The sequence below is a fragment of the Oncorhynchus kisutch genome, unplaced genomic scaffold (genome assembly GCF_002021735.2).
Source record: "Oncorhynchus kisutch isolate 150728-3 unplaced genomic scaffold, Okis_V2 Okis03b-Okis08b_hom, whole genome shotgun sequence".
NCBI classification, from domain to species: Eukaryota; Metazoa; Chordata; class Actinopteri; order Salmoniformes; family Salmonidae; genus Oncorhynchus; species Oncorhynchus kisutch.
In genome coordinates, this window is record NW_022261980.1 from 5,787,205 (window position 1) to 5,804,461 (window position 17,257).

The window sequence follows — 17,257 nt, forward strand, 5'->3', positions numbered from 1 at the left end:
TTCAGTAAATGGAGTGGTTAAGTGTACATTTTCAGTAAATGGAGTGGTTAAGTGTACATTTTCAGTAAATGGAGTGGTTAAGTGTACATTTTCAGTAAACGGAGTGGTTAAGTGTACATTTTCAGTAAACGGCCTGTCAGAGTACTACTGTGGTACGTGAAACATTTACCCACCATGTGCAGCTCATAATGCCAGTCTCCTGTCATATGGCCTTGTCATATCTAGACAAAAAAAAAATCTTCTTTATACCGTTTTGTCTTGAAAGGGGTAAGAGGTAAAACATTTGTTAAATTAAAACCCGCCACAATACCTAGTCATGGATTGAATCCTGTTTTTTAAACATGCACAGACATCTCAATGACATCGCAGTACCTTGAAGTAAACAGACACGTACAGATTCATTCAACCATTTCAATGTCTATGTTTAGTAGGAAATGTATTTTCACATCAGAAAAATAAATCGGCAGCTACACTTGAAAAGAAAAAAAACTATTCAAATGCGGTCTGAATAAATCTGTTCAAAATGGAGGCAAACCCTTAAAGAAAAATGATCTTAAAAGCACAGTGCAGTCAAGAATGTGATTTTTCTGTTTTACATTTCCACAGAGGTTGAAATAATACTGTGAAATTGTGAAAATGATGACAATGCCCTTTTAGTGTGAGAGCTGTTTGAAAAGAGTACCTGACATTTCCAACTGTTTTTGGTGGGATGGAGTTTTGACCTGCTCAAATGAGTTCGACCAATAAGACTCATTCTTATTGAACCTAGGTTACACAAAGTTCCAAACCTCTCCGCCAATAACAGATCGTTTTCCCTTCCCCACTCAGACCACTCCCACAGTCCTGGGAACATTCTTGATTGATAAATTGCTCTGTGCTAAGAAGCCATTGGTTTCATTTTGACAATTTTAATTGAAAATAATCACAGTAAGGTACTTAACTGTTACCCAGAAATGATTTGATATTGAGACAAAACAGCTGCATTAGACCTTTAAGATATATATATATATATGTAAGTATACAATATGTAATCGAAATAAACGCATAGGGAATCTTCTCTGAAAAACAATGAAAAGTGCATTGCAAGGTGTAATGAACAAGAAACAATTATGACCACAATTTTCTTCTGTGAAAAATACATCTATAAGTGAGATAAAATGTACGTTTGTAAAGAAAAACGAGTATAAAGGCTGTTTTTCTGTTTTCTTCTCATTCGACCTCAGATACAGCAGTTAGGTAATAGCATTTCATTAGAATAAAAGACAAAAAGCAGTGTTAGAATTGCACCAACTCTGTTCGGATCCACAACTCGTCATGAGAAAATGACTTTTTGAAGCACAAAAGGTAAGTATCTATATTATATCCAATTCTTCCTGGAAAGAATCAATGTGACAAAACTGCTCTTTTTACAAAATGTACATTATATGTATAGAAATGTGGCGATCCATTGTGAGAAAACATGTTTTACATATAGATCTATGAATATATATTTATATAATAACCCCTGCCCCTTAATTTACTCATCAAATATCGGACTAAGGACTTGATTCAATCTGTAGTGCTGAAGATCTCAGCACGATAGAAATTTAAAAGCGATGTTCCCAGAAACTGCATTCACTGTAAACTCTGCATATGTCGGCTCAATCAGTATTTACCTTTAAAATTACGCCACATCGCTGATCTTCAGCGCAATCGATTGAATCGAACCCAAAAGTTTGCTGTAGGTAGTCAAGGGTGTGCTTTCTGATTGGCTGTCCTCTATTTCCTATGCTAATCTCTGCCTATCTAGTGCATGCTCATTGGTTGCGATCTTTCATGATTTGCAAAACAAATACAAAACTACATAAGAAAAATAGGTCTATGAAAAGGTCCACTAGCAGTCTGCTAGTTACATATTTTTTACTACAAAACCCAGATTGTCCTCGTACTCTGTGGTTTCAGAAGCGTCTAGCCAATCAGGTAGTGCTGAAATGCTGGACCCTCCTCTTCTCATCATGGTGACAGCGCTGATCTCCAGAAACCTCTGGTCATCCAATTAGTAGATTAAAACAGGAGGGCAGGAGGTTGATGCTCTCTGTCAGCTGACTATAGCTCCCCTGCCTCTCTTGTCTGGGCAGGCTATAGGCAGGCCTCTTATTCCATCTCTCTGGGCTGTAGGAAGACATCTGTCCCCCCCCCCCCCTTGCTCTCTCTCTTCACTATAGACCCCTTCCCATTTCTCAGTCTGTTTTAGGCAGACCTCCCCCTATCTGTCCTTCACTCTGTCTCTCTCCCTACATGCTATAGGCAGGCCTCTCTCCCTCCAGCTCGCTCTCTCTCTCTATCTTAGTCTGTGCTATAGGCAGGCCTCTCTCCCTCTCTCTCTCCCCTCTCCCTGTGCTATAGGCAGGCCTCTCTCCCCCTCTTAGTCTGTGCTATAGGCAGGCCTCTCTCCCTCCAGCTCTCTCTCTCTTAGTCTGTGCTATAGGCAGGCCTCTCTCCCTCCAGCTCTCTCTCAGTCTGTGCTACAGGCAGGCCTCTCTCTCCCTCCAGCTCTCTCTCTCCCTCTTAGTCCGTGCTATAGGCAGGCCTGCTGCACCTGGTTGAGGAGCTCTCCGAAGCGGTCGAACAGGCCCTCCACCCAGGCTCCGTTCCTCATGCACAGCTGCACCGTCTCCTCCTGCCCCATGTCACCAGCCTGCACCCGCAATGACGCAATCTGCAACACAGCAACCACAAAACAACCCACACGTCAACCACAAAACAACCCACACGTCAACCACAAAACAACCCACACGTCAACCACAAAACAACCCACACGTCAACCACAAAACAACCCACACGTCAACCACAAAACAACCCACACGTCAACCACAAAACAACCCACACGTCAACCACACCAGCATTTCTGTACAGCACTTTGTGACATCAGCTGATGTAAAAAAGGGCTTTATAAATACATTTGATTGATTGACGATTGTTGGACTCCCGTCTGCAACAGGAGTCTCACTCCTCAGGCCGTTCTCTTCCGTTACGTGACAACTAAACAACCCCGGTAGCACACAACAGTTGTATGCCTGTCATGGGTTAGAGTTGTGCAACCAAACCATACCCAGGGCCCTCACTGCCCAGGGCCCTCACTGCCCAGGGCCCTCACTGCCCAGGGCCCTCACTGCCCAGGGCCCTCACTGCCCAGGGCCCTCACTGCCCAGGGCCCTCACTGCCCAGGGCCCTCACTGCCCAGGGCCCTCACTGCCCAGGGCCCTCACTGCCCAGGGCCCTCACTGCCCAGGGCCCTCACTGCCCAGGGCCCTCACTGCCCAGGGCCCTCACTGCCCAGGGCCCTCACTGCCCAGGGCCCTCACTGCCCAGGGCCCTCACTGCCCAGGGCCCTCACTGCCCAGGGCCCTCACTGCCCAGGGCCCTCACTGCCCAGGGCCCTCACTGCCCAGGGCCCTCACTGCCCAGGGCGTGACATATTGCCTGACAAAGGCACAAGCCGCAAACAATTACACATATAGAGGGGTTGTTACTGAAGAGAGAACCTGGGTTCAATACTATTCTAATCTGAACATGACACTCAGTGGTCATTGCTGATACGGCGTCTCCGTTCTGCAGTCAAAACATCACGTTGGAGGTTTGACCGAGGGCAATGTGGACCAACTAGACAGCTGGTTAGTGTGTATTGTTTAGACTGAGGGCAATGTGGACCAACTAGACAGCTGGTTAGTGTGTATTGTTTAGACTGAGGTCAATGTGGACCAACTAGACAGCTGGTTAGTGTGTATTGTTTAGACTGAGGTCAACGTGGACCAACTAGACAGCTGGTTAGTGTGTATTGTTTAGACTGAGGGCAATGTGGACCAACTAGACAGCTGGTTAGTGTGTATTGTTTAGACTGAGGGCAACGTGGACCAACTAGACAGCTGGCTAGTGTGTATTGTTTAGACTGAGGGCAATGTGGACCAACTAGACAGCTGGTTAGTGTGTATTGTTTAGACTGAGGGCAATGTGGACCAACTAGACAGCTGGTTAGTGTGTATTGTTTAGACTGAGGGCAACGTGGACCAACTAGACAGCTGGCTAGTGTGTATTGTTTAGACTGAGGGCAATGTGGACCAACTAGACAGCTGGTTAGTGTGTATTGTTTAGACTGAGGGCAATGTGGACCAACTAGACAGCTGGTTAGTGTGTATTGTTTAGACTGAGGTCAATGTGGACCAACTAGACAGCTGGCTAGTGTGTATTGTTTAGACTGAGGGCAATGTGGACCAACTAGACAGCTGGTTAGTGTTTATTGTTTAGACTGAGGGCAATGTGGACCAACTAGACAGCTGGTTAGTGTGTATTGTTTAGACTGAGGTCAATGTGGACCAACTAGACAGCTGGTTAGTGTTTATTGTTTAGACTGAGGTCAACGTGGACCAACTAGACAGCTGGTTAGTGTGTATTGTTTAGACTGAGGGCAACGTGGACCAACTAGACAGCTGGTTAGTGTGTATTGTTTAGACTGAGGGCAACGTGGACCAACTAGACAGCTGGTTAGTGTGTATTGTTTAGACTGAGGGCAACTAGACAGCTGGTTAGTGTGTATTGTTTAGACTGAGGGCAATGTGGACCAACTAGACAGCTGGCTAGTGTTTATTGTTTAGGCTGAGGGCAATGTGGACCAACTAGACAGCTGGCTAGTGTGTATTGTTTAGACTGAGGGCAATGTGGAACAACTAGACAGCTGGTTAGTGTGTATTGTTTAGACTGAGGGCAACGTGGACCAACTAGACAGCTGGCTATTGTTTATTGTTTAGACTGAGGGCAACGTGGACCAACTAGACAGCTGGTTAGTGTGTATTGTTTAGACTGAGGACAACGTGGACCAACTAGACAGCTGGCTAGTGTGTATTGTTTAGACTGAGGGCAATGTGGACCAACTAGACAGCTGGTTAGTGTGTATTGTTTAGACTGAGGGCAATGTGGACCAACTAGACAGCTGGCTAGTGTGTATTGTTTAGACTGAGGGCAATGTGGACCAACTAGACAGCTGGTTAGTGTGTATTGTTTAGACTGAGGGCAATGTGGACCAACTAGACAGCTGGTTAGTGTGTATTGTTTAGACTGAGGGCAACGTGGACCAACTAGACAGCTGGTTAGTGTGTATTGTTTAGACTGAGGGCAACGTGGACCAACTAGACAGCTGGTTAGTGTGTATTGTTTAGACTGAGGGCAATGTGGACCAACTAGACAGCTGGTTAGTGTGTATTGTCCACAGACACACTCCTGTATATGTTCTTCTTCTTAGCATCCCTGAATTATTCCACCACAGACCCACTGGGGCACACACAGTGCACATGCATGCCCCCACTAGGGTGACCACATTTAAAATACCCAAATGTGGGACAATGGGATGACTTTGGGGGACAGTGTAGCCTGGTGGGAGGGAGTTTTAATCTGTTGATAAAATGTGGGACATGATTGTTTGCTTGCAGGACCAACATGCAGGGACATGTGGTCACACTCTGCCAATCACAGAGACACAGAGTGCTGTCTCACCTCCTCCTGACACATGAGGTATGTGTGGTACTTGTAATGCTGTAGAGAATGGTAGAGGGAGAACCACTGTGGTTTCTGCTGGTCCACTGTGTATTCCTAGAGACAGAGAGAACAGAGTTCATTACACTACATTTTCCTAAACACTCCACGCAGACTTCACAGTTTGGTCAAGTAAGCATAAAAAACTAAATGCATTCACATCCAGCAGTCACAGAAACATGTTGCATCAGAGACACAAACTGAGTGCAGGACGCCCTCTACTGGACAAAACCAGAAAGGGCTCCTTCTTTCCCTCTGGCCTGCACTGTAAATAGCAGTGTCAACATAGAGCCTCTTACCAGGGGCAGTTTGCTGGGGGACTTGGAAGGCTTCATGTTCTTCCTGTTGTAGGCCTTCCCACTGAGCCGCACCTTAAAGGCTGGAGTCTCCCCATCCTTGTTGAGCTCTGTTACCACGGAGATCTCTGGGAAGCTGTCCAGCGCAGTCTGAGGACAGAGACAATGTGAGAGGTACTCAATTAAAGGTTGTTGAGGAAGGCAGAGGCCTATATTTATTTTCAGGAGAATGCTAAAACGCAAACCTTAAAGAGTTGTCCCACTCGTAGTCTGGGCAGCAGGCGTCTCCTGTTGTCCCAGATCATCCCGTCCACTCTCTTCATGTGGGGCAGCAACAGCTCATCTGAACCCCAGAAACAATGTGATCAGCTTCCTAAATTCTACAAACAACTATTCCACTCCCTTCCCCTCTCTCTCTCTCTCTCTCTCTCTCCCCCACCTCAGGTATGCCCGACCTGATTACTCCTCCGTGAATACACCTTTCTCCGTCCCTAACCCCCCTATGGCAGTCGTTCCCAAATCTTTTTTTAAGGAACTCAGTCTGGCTTTCATGTGACTGTTGAAAGTTGTAACAGTAGAATGCAGAGATTGGGTATTGCATCATCAGTTCCTCTTGTCGTGTTAGTCATTATATACCTTAGAGATCTATTTAGAACTCGGCAGAAATGTCTAGAATAACTAGCCCATGTCAGCTAACGTTTTATAGCCCATAGATAGTTGTCATTTTTTTCTCACTCACATATCACAAACACATGGTCAAATGTATAGAATTGCAAGAAATTTTGATTGAAAATCGCACCATTTTCTTTGCACCCCATGACATAATGTATAGAAATGCAGGAAATAAGCTTAAAAGCTACAAAATGTTCTCTCCACCAACAAGAGGGGTGTGAACAGCGCGTGTCATGAACAACGGGTTGTTCCCATAGAAATAGATGTGGCGGGTACGCGCACAGGAGGGACGCGGGATGTTCACCAATGCTGGAAGGGGGGCACCAACCATCCCCCTCTCCCCCTCTGTTGGGGGTATACCCACCGTTCTCCCTCTCCAGAGCGCTCATCACGTCTGCATCCAGGGCGACGCTGATCAGCAGCTCTACAAAGCTCTTAAACGTCTCCTTCATGGTCCTGGTGTTGAGGAACCGAGAGGAAAACGGCACTGGAGGAGTGAACTCTGAGACAGAGAGAGAAAGACAGAGGGAATTAACAGAGGGAATTAAGAGGGAACTAACAGAGGGAACTAACAGAGGGAACTAACAGAGGGAACTAACAGAGGGAACTAACAGAGGGAACTAACAGAGGGAACTAACAGAGGGAACTAACAGAGGGAACTAACAGAGGGAACGAGGGAGAGGGAAGAACAAGAGATAAAACAACACATAAGAGGAGGTTGCAGAGCTCCATCAAGTCATCAAACCCATGGGAATGAGCCTAAATGTAGGCCCTCTAAAGCATCAACCCTCACCATCATCTTCAGCCTCATCCTCAGGAGAGGACTCGGAGGGAGACGGAGAGTACTCCTTCCACTTCCTCCTCTTCTTGGGCGGGGGCTCTACCTTGGTCTTGGGCTGCTTGGTGCGGGGCTTGGACTGGGACTTCTGTGATGTGGGCGTGGCGAGAGGGTCAGAGTTCACTGAGCGGGGAGAAGTCTTCAGACCGAGCAGTGTCTTCGCCTGAGAGCCTCTGGAGGAGAGAATGAAGGTAGAAATGAATGAAACCAGATTCAGAATGATGAAGATGAGACAGATTGAGGTAAATAAGTAGCGGAACAGATATCAGTACCTCATGGAGGACATGGGCTTGCAGCGGGGTTTGCGGTTGCAGACCCGGACGTACTCCTTCTTGTTGACCGTGTCCAGGAACTTGACGTACACCCTCCTGTACATGGTCTTAGCGTCACCAAAGTAGCCCAGATACTAGAACGGATGTAGACACACACACTAATCATCATCTGTGAGTGTTCATGAGTAGTGTGTGTATGTGCATGCATGTCTAATCAGATGTACACCTGTCCTTACACTGTTAGTGGCTGAGAACACTCTCTTGCTGTCCCTCAGCTCAGGGACAAACTTCTGCAGCAGAGCTTTCTGGACCTTCCAGATGGCTGGGGGTTCCTGTCCTGCTGTCAATGTCACCTACATAAACCACCACCACACACACACACACACACACACACACACACACACACACACACACACGAGTAGAACAAGTCTCAGCATGGATCAATAGAACAAACCACAGACAGACAAAGAGAGAGAGACACAGACACAAATATGTTTTATATATCTGGACTAACTGCATTAGGGAGAAAAAAATGTGAATCTCTGCCAAGGTTTCACACAAATCCCCTCCCATCCCTCCCACCTTCAGGCTCCCGGTGTCCTCGTTTTTGACCACAAACTCATCCCTCTCGCGGTACATGCCCTCTCCCCCGCTGTCCGACAGTTCTTCGTCCGTCAGTCCTTCTATGGCCACGCTGGTCAGCTGGACGGCCAGCTGGCCTGGGGGCGCCGGCTTCGCCCCCTCCTGCCCCGACGACCCAGTCACCGATGATGACAAGACGGTTGTCGAGGACTCCTTCGGTGCAGCCGTCTGCTGCTCCTGGGCTTTGGAGGCTGAGTGAGGCATGCTGGGAGCCTGGTCTGGCTTCAGGGGAGAGTTGGAGAGTCTGTCTGTTGATGGAGAGAAGAGGGAGAAGGGAGAGGAGAGAGGGGATAGAAGTTAGGGTATTAGATGTTAAATGTAACTACTGGAATTAACATGGGAACTAATGAATGCCCTTTTCCTTGATTTATGAAAATGTTTTTAGAGATAAAAAACAAAGCATTTTATTTAAATGGTATCCAATCAGGGCACAATGCTGTCTCGCACTACACTGATAACTAACAAACCAGATGACTGAATCCTAAGGGCTTGTGAGGGCAGCCCATCCATGTTTACCCGCTTTGTGTGTCCTGTCTGAGGGCTCGTCCAGGGCCGACAGGGCTGAGCTGATGCTGTTCTGGAGGGCCTGGTTCTTTCCAGCGCTGCTCTCATCCTCGTCCGAGCTGAACGATGGCAGTGTCTCCAGGTTCTTCTGGAGCTCTTCCTCCAGACGCTGCTGCTGAGAGCTCCCCGCAACGCCAAGGCCCTCATCGCCTATCAACGGGGCTGATGGAGGTTGTATTTTCAGAGGTAGAGGCGGTATGGCGCACAGTGGCCGCTTGGACGAAGCCGAGGGCCTGCGGGAGCGACTGGGGGTCCGTACGGGGGATGAGGAGAAGTGCTGTTTGGGACCTGACTTGAGGAAGTCCAGAAAGGAGCCGATGAAGCCTGTTTTGACCTCTGGCTGTTGCTCCTCCACCTCACGGATCTTCTGCCTCATCCTCTCCTGCTGCTGGTAGCTGTCGTAGGCCGCCTCCGAGGTGGAGGGGGAGCTGGTGGGGTCGCTGCCCCGGGAGTTCTGCCTCTTGGCCTGGACTGTCTTTTTCCTTGGTTGGATGTTCTCTTCCTCTGGAACGGGTGGCTTGGCCGAAGCCTTGGAGCGCACCCTCTTTTTGGGGTTGACAAAGCCGTCAGAGGGACACTCGTCAAGGCCGTCTTCTCTCTTGATGACTTTGGACCCTTTGGGGTTCTGCTTATTGGCCTTGCCTCTGTTGAGGTTCCCTGAGGGGTCGTACCCCAGGCCAGCCAGGTGGTACTCATTCTCAGAGTGGCCTCCGTTGGGGTTGCCATCGGCCCTGTTGCTAGGGTAAACAGACTGTCCTTTGGGTGAAATGTTGTTTGGCTCGTCTCCGGGCTTCCGTAGCAAACCCTTGTCGGCGCCCATGTCGTGCCTGGGGTCAACTACAGTGGTGTGCGATTGTGACATTGAGTACTGTTGCCCCAGATGCCCCTCCCCTTTAGGAAACTGGTGTCCGTCTGAGGTCATAGGAGAGCCATTGAGTGTCAGGGTCATGGTGTTATGGGAGTTAGTGTTGGTGATGGAGGTCTGGGAAGATGAAGAGGAGAAACTAGGTGACTGGTGTCTGGTGTCCACAGTCTGGAAATGACCCTTGGGGTCGGGCATGCCGCCCTCAGCAGCGCCAGACGTGGCTTTGACAAAGTCCTGCGGCGTGACACCGCAGGCGGCTGCCGTGGCAGCCAGGATGTCGTCCACGTTGGACAGGATGTTCCTCTCGTCCGCCAGCAGCATGGACTCTGGGAAGCAGATGGAGCTCAGGGCGAAATGGTGTTTGGCGTCCTGCGACTGCTGCTGATTGGTCGACTGGCTGTAAGGGTCTTTTGGCGAAGAGAGGTGCAGTATGGAGGAGTCCGTGATGGTGTTCTGTCCTATTGCCCCAGGCTGGCTCTGGCTGCCATTAAGGCTAACGCTGATCAGATGATCTCCCTCCATGTGAAGGTACTGGACCTGGCCTGACCCCGGGGTCAGTTGCACCTTGGAAGGGTTGAGACCACAGTGGATGAGAGGCTGTTGGATCAGGACCATCTGCTGGTCCCGATTAGGCTCCAGTAGAACCTGAGAGTTGGGGACCCTGATGTACTGGTTCTGGGTGTGGTTCAGGGCAGACTGGGCGTTGGCCTGGTGATTTTGTTGCCGTGGCTCGGGCCCTTTGAGCAGGAGTGAGTGCTGTTTGAGCTCCTCATGGGAAGACATGAGCTGGGCGTTGGTCCTAGTCTTTGGGCCCATGAGCTGGTCTTCAGCTCGCGAGTTGCTCCGGATCACACTCTGAGTGTTGTAACGGTCATCCATTTTGGAGACTACGTAGACCACATTGTCACTGCCCCCCAGGCTGGAGGTTTCTAAAGAGACCTGCTGGAGAGCCTGGAGGTCCTCGATGGGGATCTCCCCTTCCAGTTTCAGTTTGCAGTAGGCTGGCTTTAGGTCCTGTACTGAGGATCTGCAGTTGTTCTGTAAGGCGAGGGGAGGGGCTGAAGAGAAGGGGGTGTAGCCCTGGCCCGATATTGATGTGGGTAACCTCTGGGCGCTGGCGGAGGGGTAGGGGGCGCTGAGGGATTGTCCTGCAGCGTAGCTCTGAGACTGAGTGACCGTAGCCTGCCCCTGAGACAGGTAGCTCACGTTAGGGGCACCCTGAGAGTGGCTGGCAGGGGAGCTCTGAGAGGGGTTGCCCAGACACAGGCCCTGAACCTGGGCTCCGTACTGGCCCACATCCTCCTGGCTCTGCCCAGGGCTGGAGCAGTAGACCAGGGACTGACTGACAGACGCTACATTGCCTGAATGGCCAGAGAAGGAGGGCAGAGTCTTATAGAGAGAAGGCCTGAGGAGGTCTGAGGAGGAAGAGGAGTAAGCCTGGGAGGTGATGTAACTCTGAGAGTGGCTGAGAGTGGACAGCAGACTGGGCAGCGGGGCCGATGTGTATGGCTGAGTCTGTTGGCTGGCAATCACCGAACCATGCTTCAACCCAGGCCCCTGCCCTGGGGAGGGGTAGCTCTCTGGAGAGCCACCCTGTGACTGGGGTCCGCCATCTGGGGCCAGTTTGGAAGAACAGTCTTTAGTCTTGGCACCCGTGGAGGACGAGCAGTACCCAGAGGGGGAGGGGATGGAGGAGGGGTAGGCCTGAGATTGCACACCAGTCTTAGGCTGCTGCGCACCGTTGACCCCCTGGGAGGAGTCCGTCCCCATGGAGGTGCTGCAGGGCACTGTGGTCTGCCTCGAGGGGTCCTGCTGGAAGGAGCCATCCCCGCTGCCTGAGCCGAGGTAGCCCTGCAGGGAATGCTGCAAGCCAGGCAGCTGCTCCGAGACAGCGTGGCTGCTGCTAGAAGGCCTCTGGTGGTGCTTGATCACACTACATTCCCGCTGGAGTGCTCTCTCGATGGAGCCCGAGAAGACGGGCACCCCGTAAGGCTGGGGGGCTGACTGGGTAGCCAAGGGCAGTAGCCCAAACTGGGGCTGCAGGAGGTGAGGGGCCGACTCCTGGGCCGAGCGATATGTGGATGACTGGGGAGGGAGGGCGGTGCCCAGGGAGGGGGTGGGGAGGCGGTCGAAGGCCAGGGAGGTAGGTAGCGTGGCCTGGCTGGGTTTAAGCTGCAGCAGGGGGTCGAGGTGGGAGGAGAGCAGGCCGTTGGTGGAGGTGCTGAAGGCGTGGTCCTGGAGGGCCAGGGAGGGGCTGGTGGCGTAGCTCCGCGAGGGGAAGGCACTAGGGTGCTGATAAGAGGAGAGGGGGGCAGGGTAGGGGAATGTGGCGCTGGTAGGAAGGGCACCAGTGAGGAACAGCTCTGTGGTGGGGTTGGCACCTAAAAAAAGAAAGAAAGATTAATAAAGATAAATCTTCGGGAAAGTTCACATCCAAACAAAATACAAAATGATACAGACAAAAACAAGCCGCTAACACAGCTCACACACGACAGATGAACCAAACATGAGAGAGAGAGAACAAGGCCAACTATGTCTAATATATGAACTGAGTGGAATGGATACATGTCTCATTTCCCAATTGAAACCAGCCTGGTGCCTCAATTCAAAATGTCATTTTCTTTGGAATTCATGACGCACAAAACAATTCATAAATCGACGACAAATAATTCACAACACTCAAAACTGAGTGTGCAAAATGGCAGCCATTTGGTGTGTGTATATACTGTGTGTGGCCTCACCGGTCTGCCACGTGGTGGTCCTAAAGGGGGGGAGCAGAGAGGCCCCGACAGGACCAGCCTGCTGCAGGGCTCTAGACTCCATGGCCGACAGGAAGTTCATGACAGAGGTCTCAGTAGTGTTAGTGCCTGAGTCAAACCCCCCTGACAGACCTGGGAGAGGTAGAAGAAGGGGGAGGTGGTGAAGAGACAGAACATGTCATGAGGTTACTGAGGTTATGTCTAGAAGGGATACAGATTGTGTCAAAAATGTACTTTTCGGAGCAGGTTAGGTGAATTAGGTTAAGAAACGGGTTCGCTGAAAAAAAATGTAAAATTTGACAAAAGTTGTATCCATCTAGACATGACCGGTTACTGATACAGGCGCAGTAACATTCTACTAATGGTCTTCCTCCAATAACAACACAGAGTGGCAGCCCTCTACAGTTCATTAAACAAGTCTCGAAGCCCTTTATTAAATCTTACCTGTAGGGTGATGGGTAGTGGTGTAGGTGGGCAGCTGGGTGCAGGCGTAGGTCTGCCGATGGAGGAGCTCCGACTCCAGGTGTGTGGCACCATAACTGGCACTGCGGAAAGGAACACACACACACGCACATTTTGCACCTTTACTGTGCAACCTCACCATGCCTGAGGCACTAAACCAGACAAGCGTATTCCATACATCAACTTCACGGTGTGAGCACCATCACAACAGCACACTGTGCCCCTGTCAGCCCCCTGGACCTTGCCCTGTCACACAGAGACCCAGACGGTATTTATAGGCCCATGATGCAAGCTTACAGTGTGTCAGGCACAATGGAGGCCCTTAAAAATGTGGTGCAGGACAGGTCTCATTTGATATATAAAATATCTCTCACCCATTGATAATATTACAATTGACAGTCACATAAGAGGTTATTATTTGTTCAGCATTAGAAACGGAGTTAAACATATTATGAAATGATATACGTTGACAGAACTCAAACATGACACGTTGTTTTTATAGAAACACTAGTATTGATTATAACAGGGTGTCAGACGAGCTCATATGAAGACTGCTGTACTAAACAGGGATCACACACAACATGAGAGCAGACACACTTGTTGTTCCCTGCTCACAGCTGAGCTACCGCAGGGTAACATGCAGCACTATCAACCTGCACTGTCATGAATAGTGTCAGTGTAGCTAGACAACCAGCTGGTGCTCTCTCTTGCCCTTTCCACAGCCCCCCAGAGTGACACAAAGAAACTGGCATCCCCAGAGGTGAATTATTCATGTATACTGTACAGGGGAACCCAAGCAGGGTGAGGAGATTGTTACAAGTCATAACAGGGTTATGAATGAGAGCTCTGGGATATTTTTATGTCGGCCTCAGTCTTGAAACCCACAAAGGCCTAACCCACACACAGAAGTGGAGGCAGAAGAAGAACAGAGAGCGAGACTTTTTAAGAGGACAGACTACCTTATGAACCTTGGGTTATATTTGCTTCCAATGAAACTTTAATTCCGCACTTTACAATTCACTGGAGCATCAAAACAGCCTTGTCAGTATAAGAACTTGAGAATGAAAGACCCTGTACAAACAGCTAGCTAGCTACTACTTTCCATCAAAACATGTGGTGAAAACAACTAGGGCCGGTACGATACAATACTCAGTAGTATCTTGACAAGGAAACAAAACCCGAAGCGGATTTAACTTCTTTAGGAAAACAGTCCTAATGTTGGAAGCAAACATCATGTCATCCAGAGTCACATTTATTTATTTTCCATCTGTAGCTCACAATATTTTACATACAGCAGGTTTTTAAAGTACCAAAGAGTTGTCTGCTTCATGTTTTTATTTTTGCTATCAAAGAAATATTGTTATACTGATATCGTCACAGCCCCCCCCCCCCGCCCAAAAGACCCCAGAATGAGTCAGTCTGTTCGGCTCCATTTTGTGACCATGTGATGAACATGTCCCATTTCCTAATATTCAGATAATACGAGACGTCTCGGTGCGATGAACACAGAGCAGACTGACTGATGTTCTAGTCAGGAGACAAACAGCTGTCTGGGGGGGGACGCTCAGCTGGGAGTCATCTCATCTGCTTCTCTCTCTCACTAACACGTCCCTACTAATCTACAATAAAAGGGTGAGGGAGAGATAAGCTAGTCACAAACTAGGACCCAAGTCAAAGCTAAATTCCCAGAGTTGATTCTCACTGATCAGTTTGGAGGAACCAACCAAAACGCTGATTCTCACTGATCAGTTTGGAGGAACCAACCAAAACGCTGGTGCTTTCACACAGACAAGAGAAAGTGAAAAGGTCAGGAAGACATTATCACACTCAGGGATGATGAGGAGGTGGTGATCTCCACCTCCTCCCTGAGTGGGATAGTGTATTTTCTAGAGTGAATCCACTGTTCTCTCTAAAGACAGACGCTGGCCAAGTCCTTTTTCCTGGAGGTTAGAACACTCACAGGGACAATGAGCAGTTGGAGAGAGAACTCAGGAACAGGCTTCAAGCATGTTCAGTCTAGCCTACTTTCATAATGTAATGACATAGTACTAGTACGAACAGCTTCACTGTAAAAAACAACTAAAAACTGTTTTAAAACCCACCTGTCTGATATGCTACCTTCCCTGATTTAACTTACCTACCCCTAAAACTGTTTTAAAACCCACCTGTCTGATATGCTACCTTCCCTGATTTAACTTACCTACCCCTAAAACTGTTTTAAAACCCACCTGTCTGATATGCTACCTTCCCTGATTTAACTTACCTACCCCTAAAACTGTTTTAAAACCCACCTGTCTGATATGCTACCTTCCCTGATTTAACTTACCTACCCCAAAAACTGTTCAACTAAACATGTGCTGGTGAGTAGGTTAAAACAAGACCCCACGCTCCCCCCTAAGTGTGTCAATCTCAGTTTCCCTCCATAACCTGAGAAGTGACTGATCTCTAACCAGCCCCTCACTCTCCCTGTCTCCTCAGGCCCTGGGGGTGGGAAGGTAGAAGGAGGAGGGTGGGTGGCACAGCCCCCCAGAGGCACTGTGTGGGGCTCCACAGTTCATGTCTGGACAGAGATTCCCACTCACACCACTAACGAGGGCTCCTCTCTTCATCCAGATGGAAATGAGTTGAAGAGCCCAGTCTGCCAAGACGAGAGACATGATTCTGTCAAATGTGTTTCAACTTAATGTCAGAAAACAGGTAGTTAAGGTTTAGCTAAAGACTGAACCTCAATATCCACATATCTGATCAACTGTTACGGCATGGACTAACTTCATTTTGTCTCTCGCTGTGTGTCTGTACTCAGCAGATACCATAACTAGGGCAGCTGGTGTCCCACATTTTCAGCGCTATCCATTTATAAAACAGGATATTTTAACAGGCAATTCAGGTTAACTCCACACAGAGAGTGGACCAAAAAAAACACACATTATCAACCACACCACTGAGCCTCCCAAATATACATGTGACAAGCACGACTTTCATATTCATCATTTTGTTCAATGGTCAAATGACAGCGATGCTCTGAAGAAGTAAACATTCAGAGTTGACCACGATGTAGACGTCAGACAGCTGTCAACAAACTGTACAAAACACCAGTCTTTCTGTGACTTCACCTTCAGGCAAAACAGAATCCAACCAGTCAAGCTACTTCCTAAAATTTGAGACCATGTCAATGACCAGTTTATCAGCTAATTAAACACCTCGGATTTGACAACCTTACGCGCAACAACGTATCTAGTTAGCTATGCAAATATACCCGTACATCAGTGTGATTAAGCGGATCTGTCTGGCGACTTCTTTCCTAGTTAAATATGGTTCATTCTAAACGATCGAATAATTGATTGAACTATTCGACATAATTGCATTCTTGCATGTAAGATAGTTAATTGTGCATATTGACAATTAACGTGCAACATAGCTACGTAGCTGATGGCGTGCTACAGATTTTAGGGGTGTCCAACATTTCCAAAACACTGTTCAATGAGTGATCAGTAACTTTATATTCATATGTCAAGCCCTCGACCCAATTGTTCCATAACACGACGCGTTAACTTTAAAAGCTCGTCACATTTCTGTTTGTTGTGCTAGGCCTTCCATCACCGGAATTTTCCGTGAAAGGTGATCCGCCCTCTCCTTCATCTCATTTACCTTGGCTTTATGCTTGCGGTGCTCCGCTCATAGGCCCAGGCTACGGTCTGTGCTGGTGGAGCCAGCGGGTCTGCGAAACTGGAATTCGGGTAATTCCGGTCCATCATCCGTCGAAGGCTGGGAGTGATGCACTTCCCCGATGGCGCTTTGTGAAGCAGTAGGCACACATACGAGCGCGGCGCCGGACAAAACAATCACATTCTCCCGGACCATAGATTACTAGGCGCCGTCAAGTTCAGCTGTTTAGTTCTGAAACTTTATAACCGCGTCTCTTTAGCATGAGGTTATGATGATAATCATTGTTCGTTTTCCTTAATCAAAAACTGTGCAGGCACTGCATGGTGGTTTGGTACTTGGATCAGGTCCCCATGTTGGTTTATTTCCCATGATGCACCGCCAACCCTGCTTGAGTTGGAAGAGTTCTTTCTCATAATTTTCCTTCAGTATAATAATGGAGCAATATTTCTTTCTGTGAAATGTTTTTACCTGTCTGAAATGACATCAATAGTCAGTCATATCACTGATCATATATTTTTAACACGACCTTTGCACAGACTTTTTTGTTAAACCTTTGCACGGTCACAGAATTATGTAAGAAATCATATTTGCAGACAATTTAATGATCAAAATAATGATAGCTTTTGGTTTTGCTGTAAACATTAACACTTCGCCAT

At 48.4% G+C, this 17,257-nt stretch overlaps 1 protein-coding gene across 1 annotated transcript; it reads right to left on the reverse strand.

Annotated features, from left to right (window-relative positions):
- Nucleotides 1-404: 404 nt before the first annotated feature.
- On the reverse strand, nucleotides 405-16,989 carry qser1 (glutamine and serine rich 1). The gene is made up of 13 exons (XM_031812460.1): nucleotides 16,584-16,989; nucleotides 12,918-13,018; nucleotides 12,456-12,605; nucleotides 8,802-12,095; nucleotides 8,226-8,533; nucleotides 7,880-7,996; nucleotides 7,644-7,777; nucleotides 7,327-7,544; nucleotides 6,898-7,035; nucleotides 6,107-6,204; nucleotides 5,865-6,011; nucleotides 5,527-5,622; nucleotides 405-2,698 (listed from the first exon to the last, which is right to left on the reverse strand). The coding sequence occupies exons 1-13, from the start codon at nucleotides 16,688-16,690 to the stop codon at nucleotides 2,558-2,560; spliced, it is 5,049 nt and encodes a 1,682-aa protein (XP_031668320.1). The 5' UTR covers nucleotides 16,691-16,989; the 3' UTR covers nucleotides 405-2,557.
- Nucleotides 16,990-17,257: the final 268 nt, after the last annotated feature.

Excerpts from the sequence above, each read along its gene's own strand:
- qser1 (XM_031812460.1), bottom strand. The coding sequence starts at position 16,690 with ATGATGGACCGGAATTACCCGAATTCCAGTTTCGCAGACCCGCTGGCT. Across the intron at positions 7,997-8,225 it reads AGGACACCGGGAGCCTGAAG|GTGACATTGACAGCAGGACA; the intron begins GTGGGAGGGATG and ends TGGTTTATGTAG. Across the intron at positions 6,012-6,106 it reads GAGTGGGACAACTCTTTAAG|ACTGCGCTGGACAGCTTCCC; the intron begins GTTTGCGTTTTA and ends CTCTGTCCTCAG.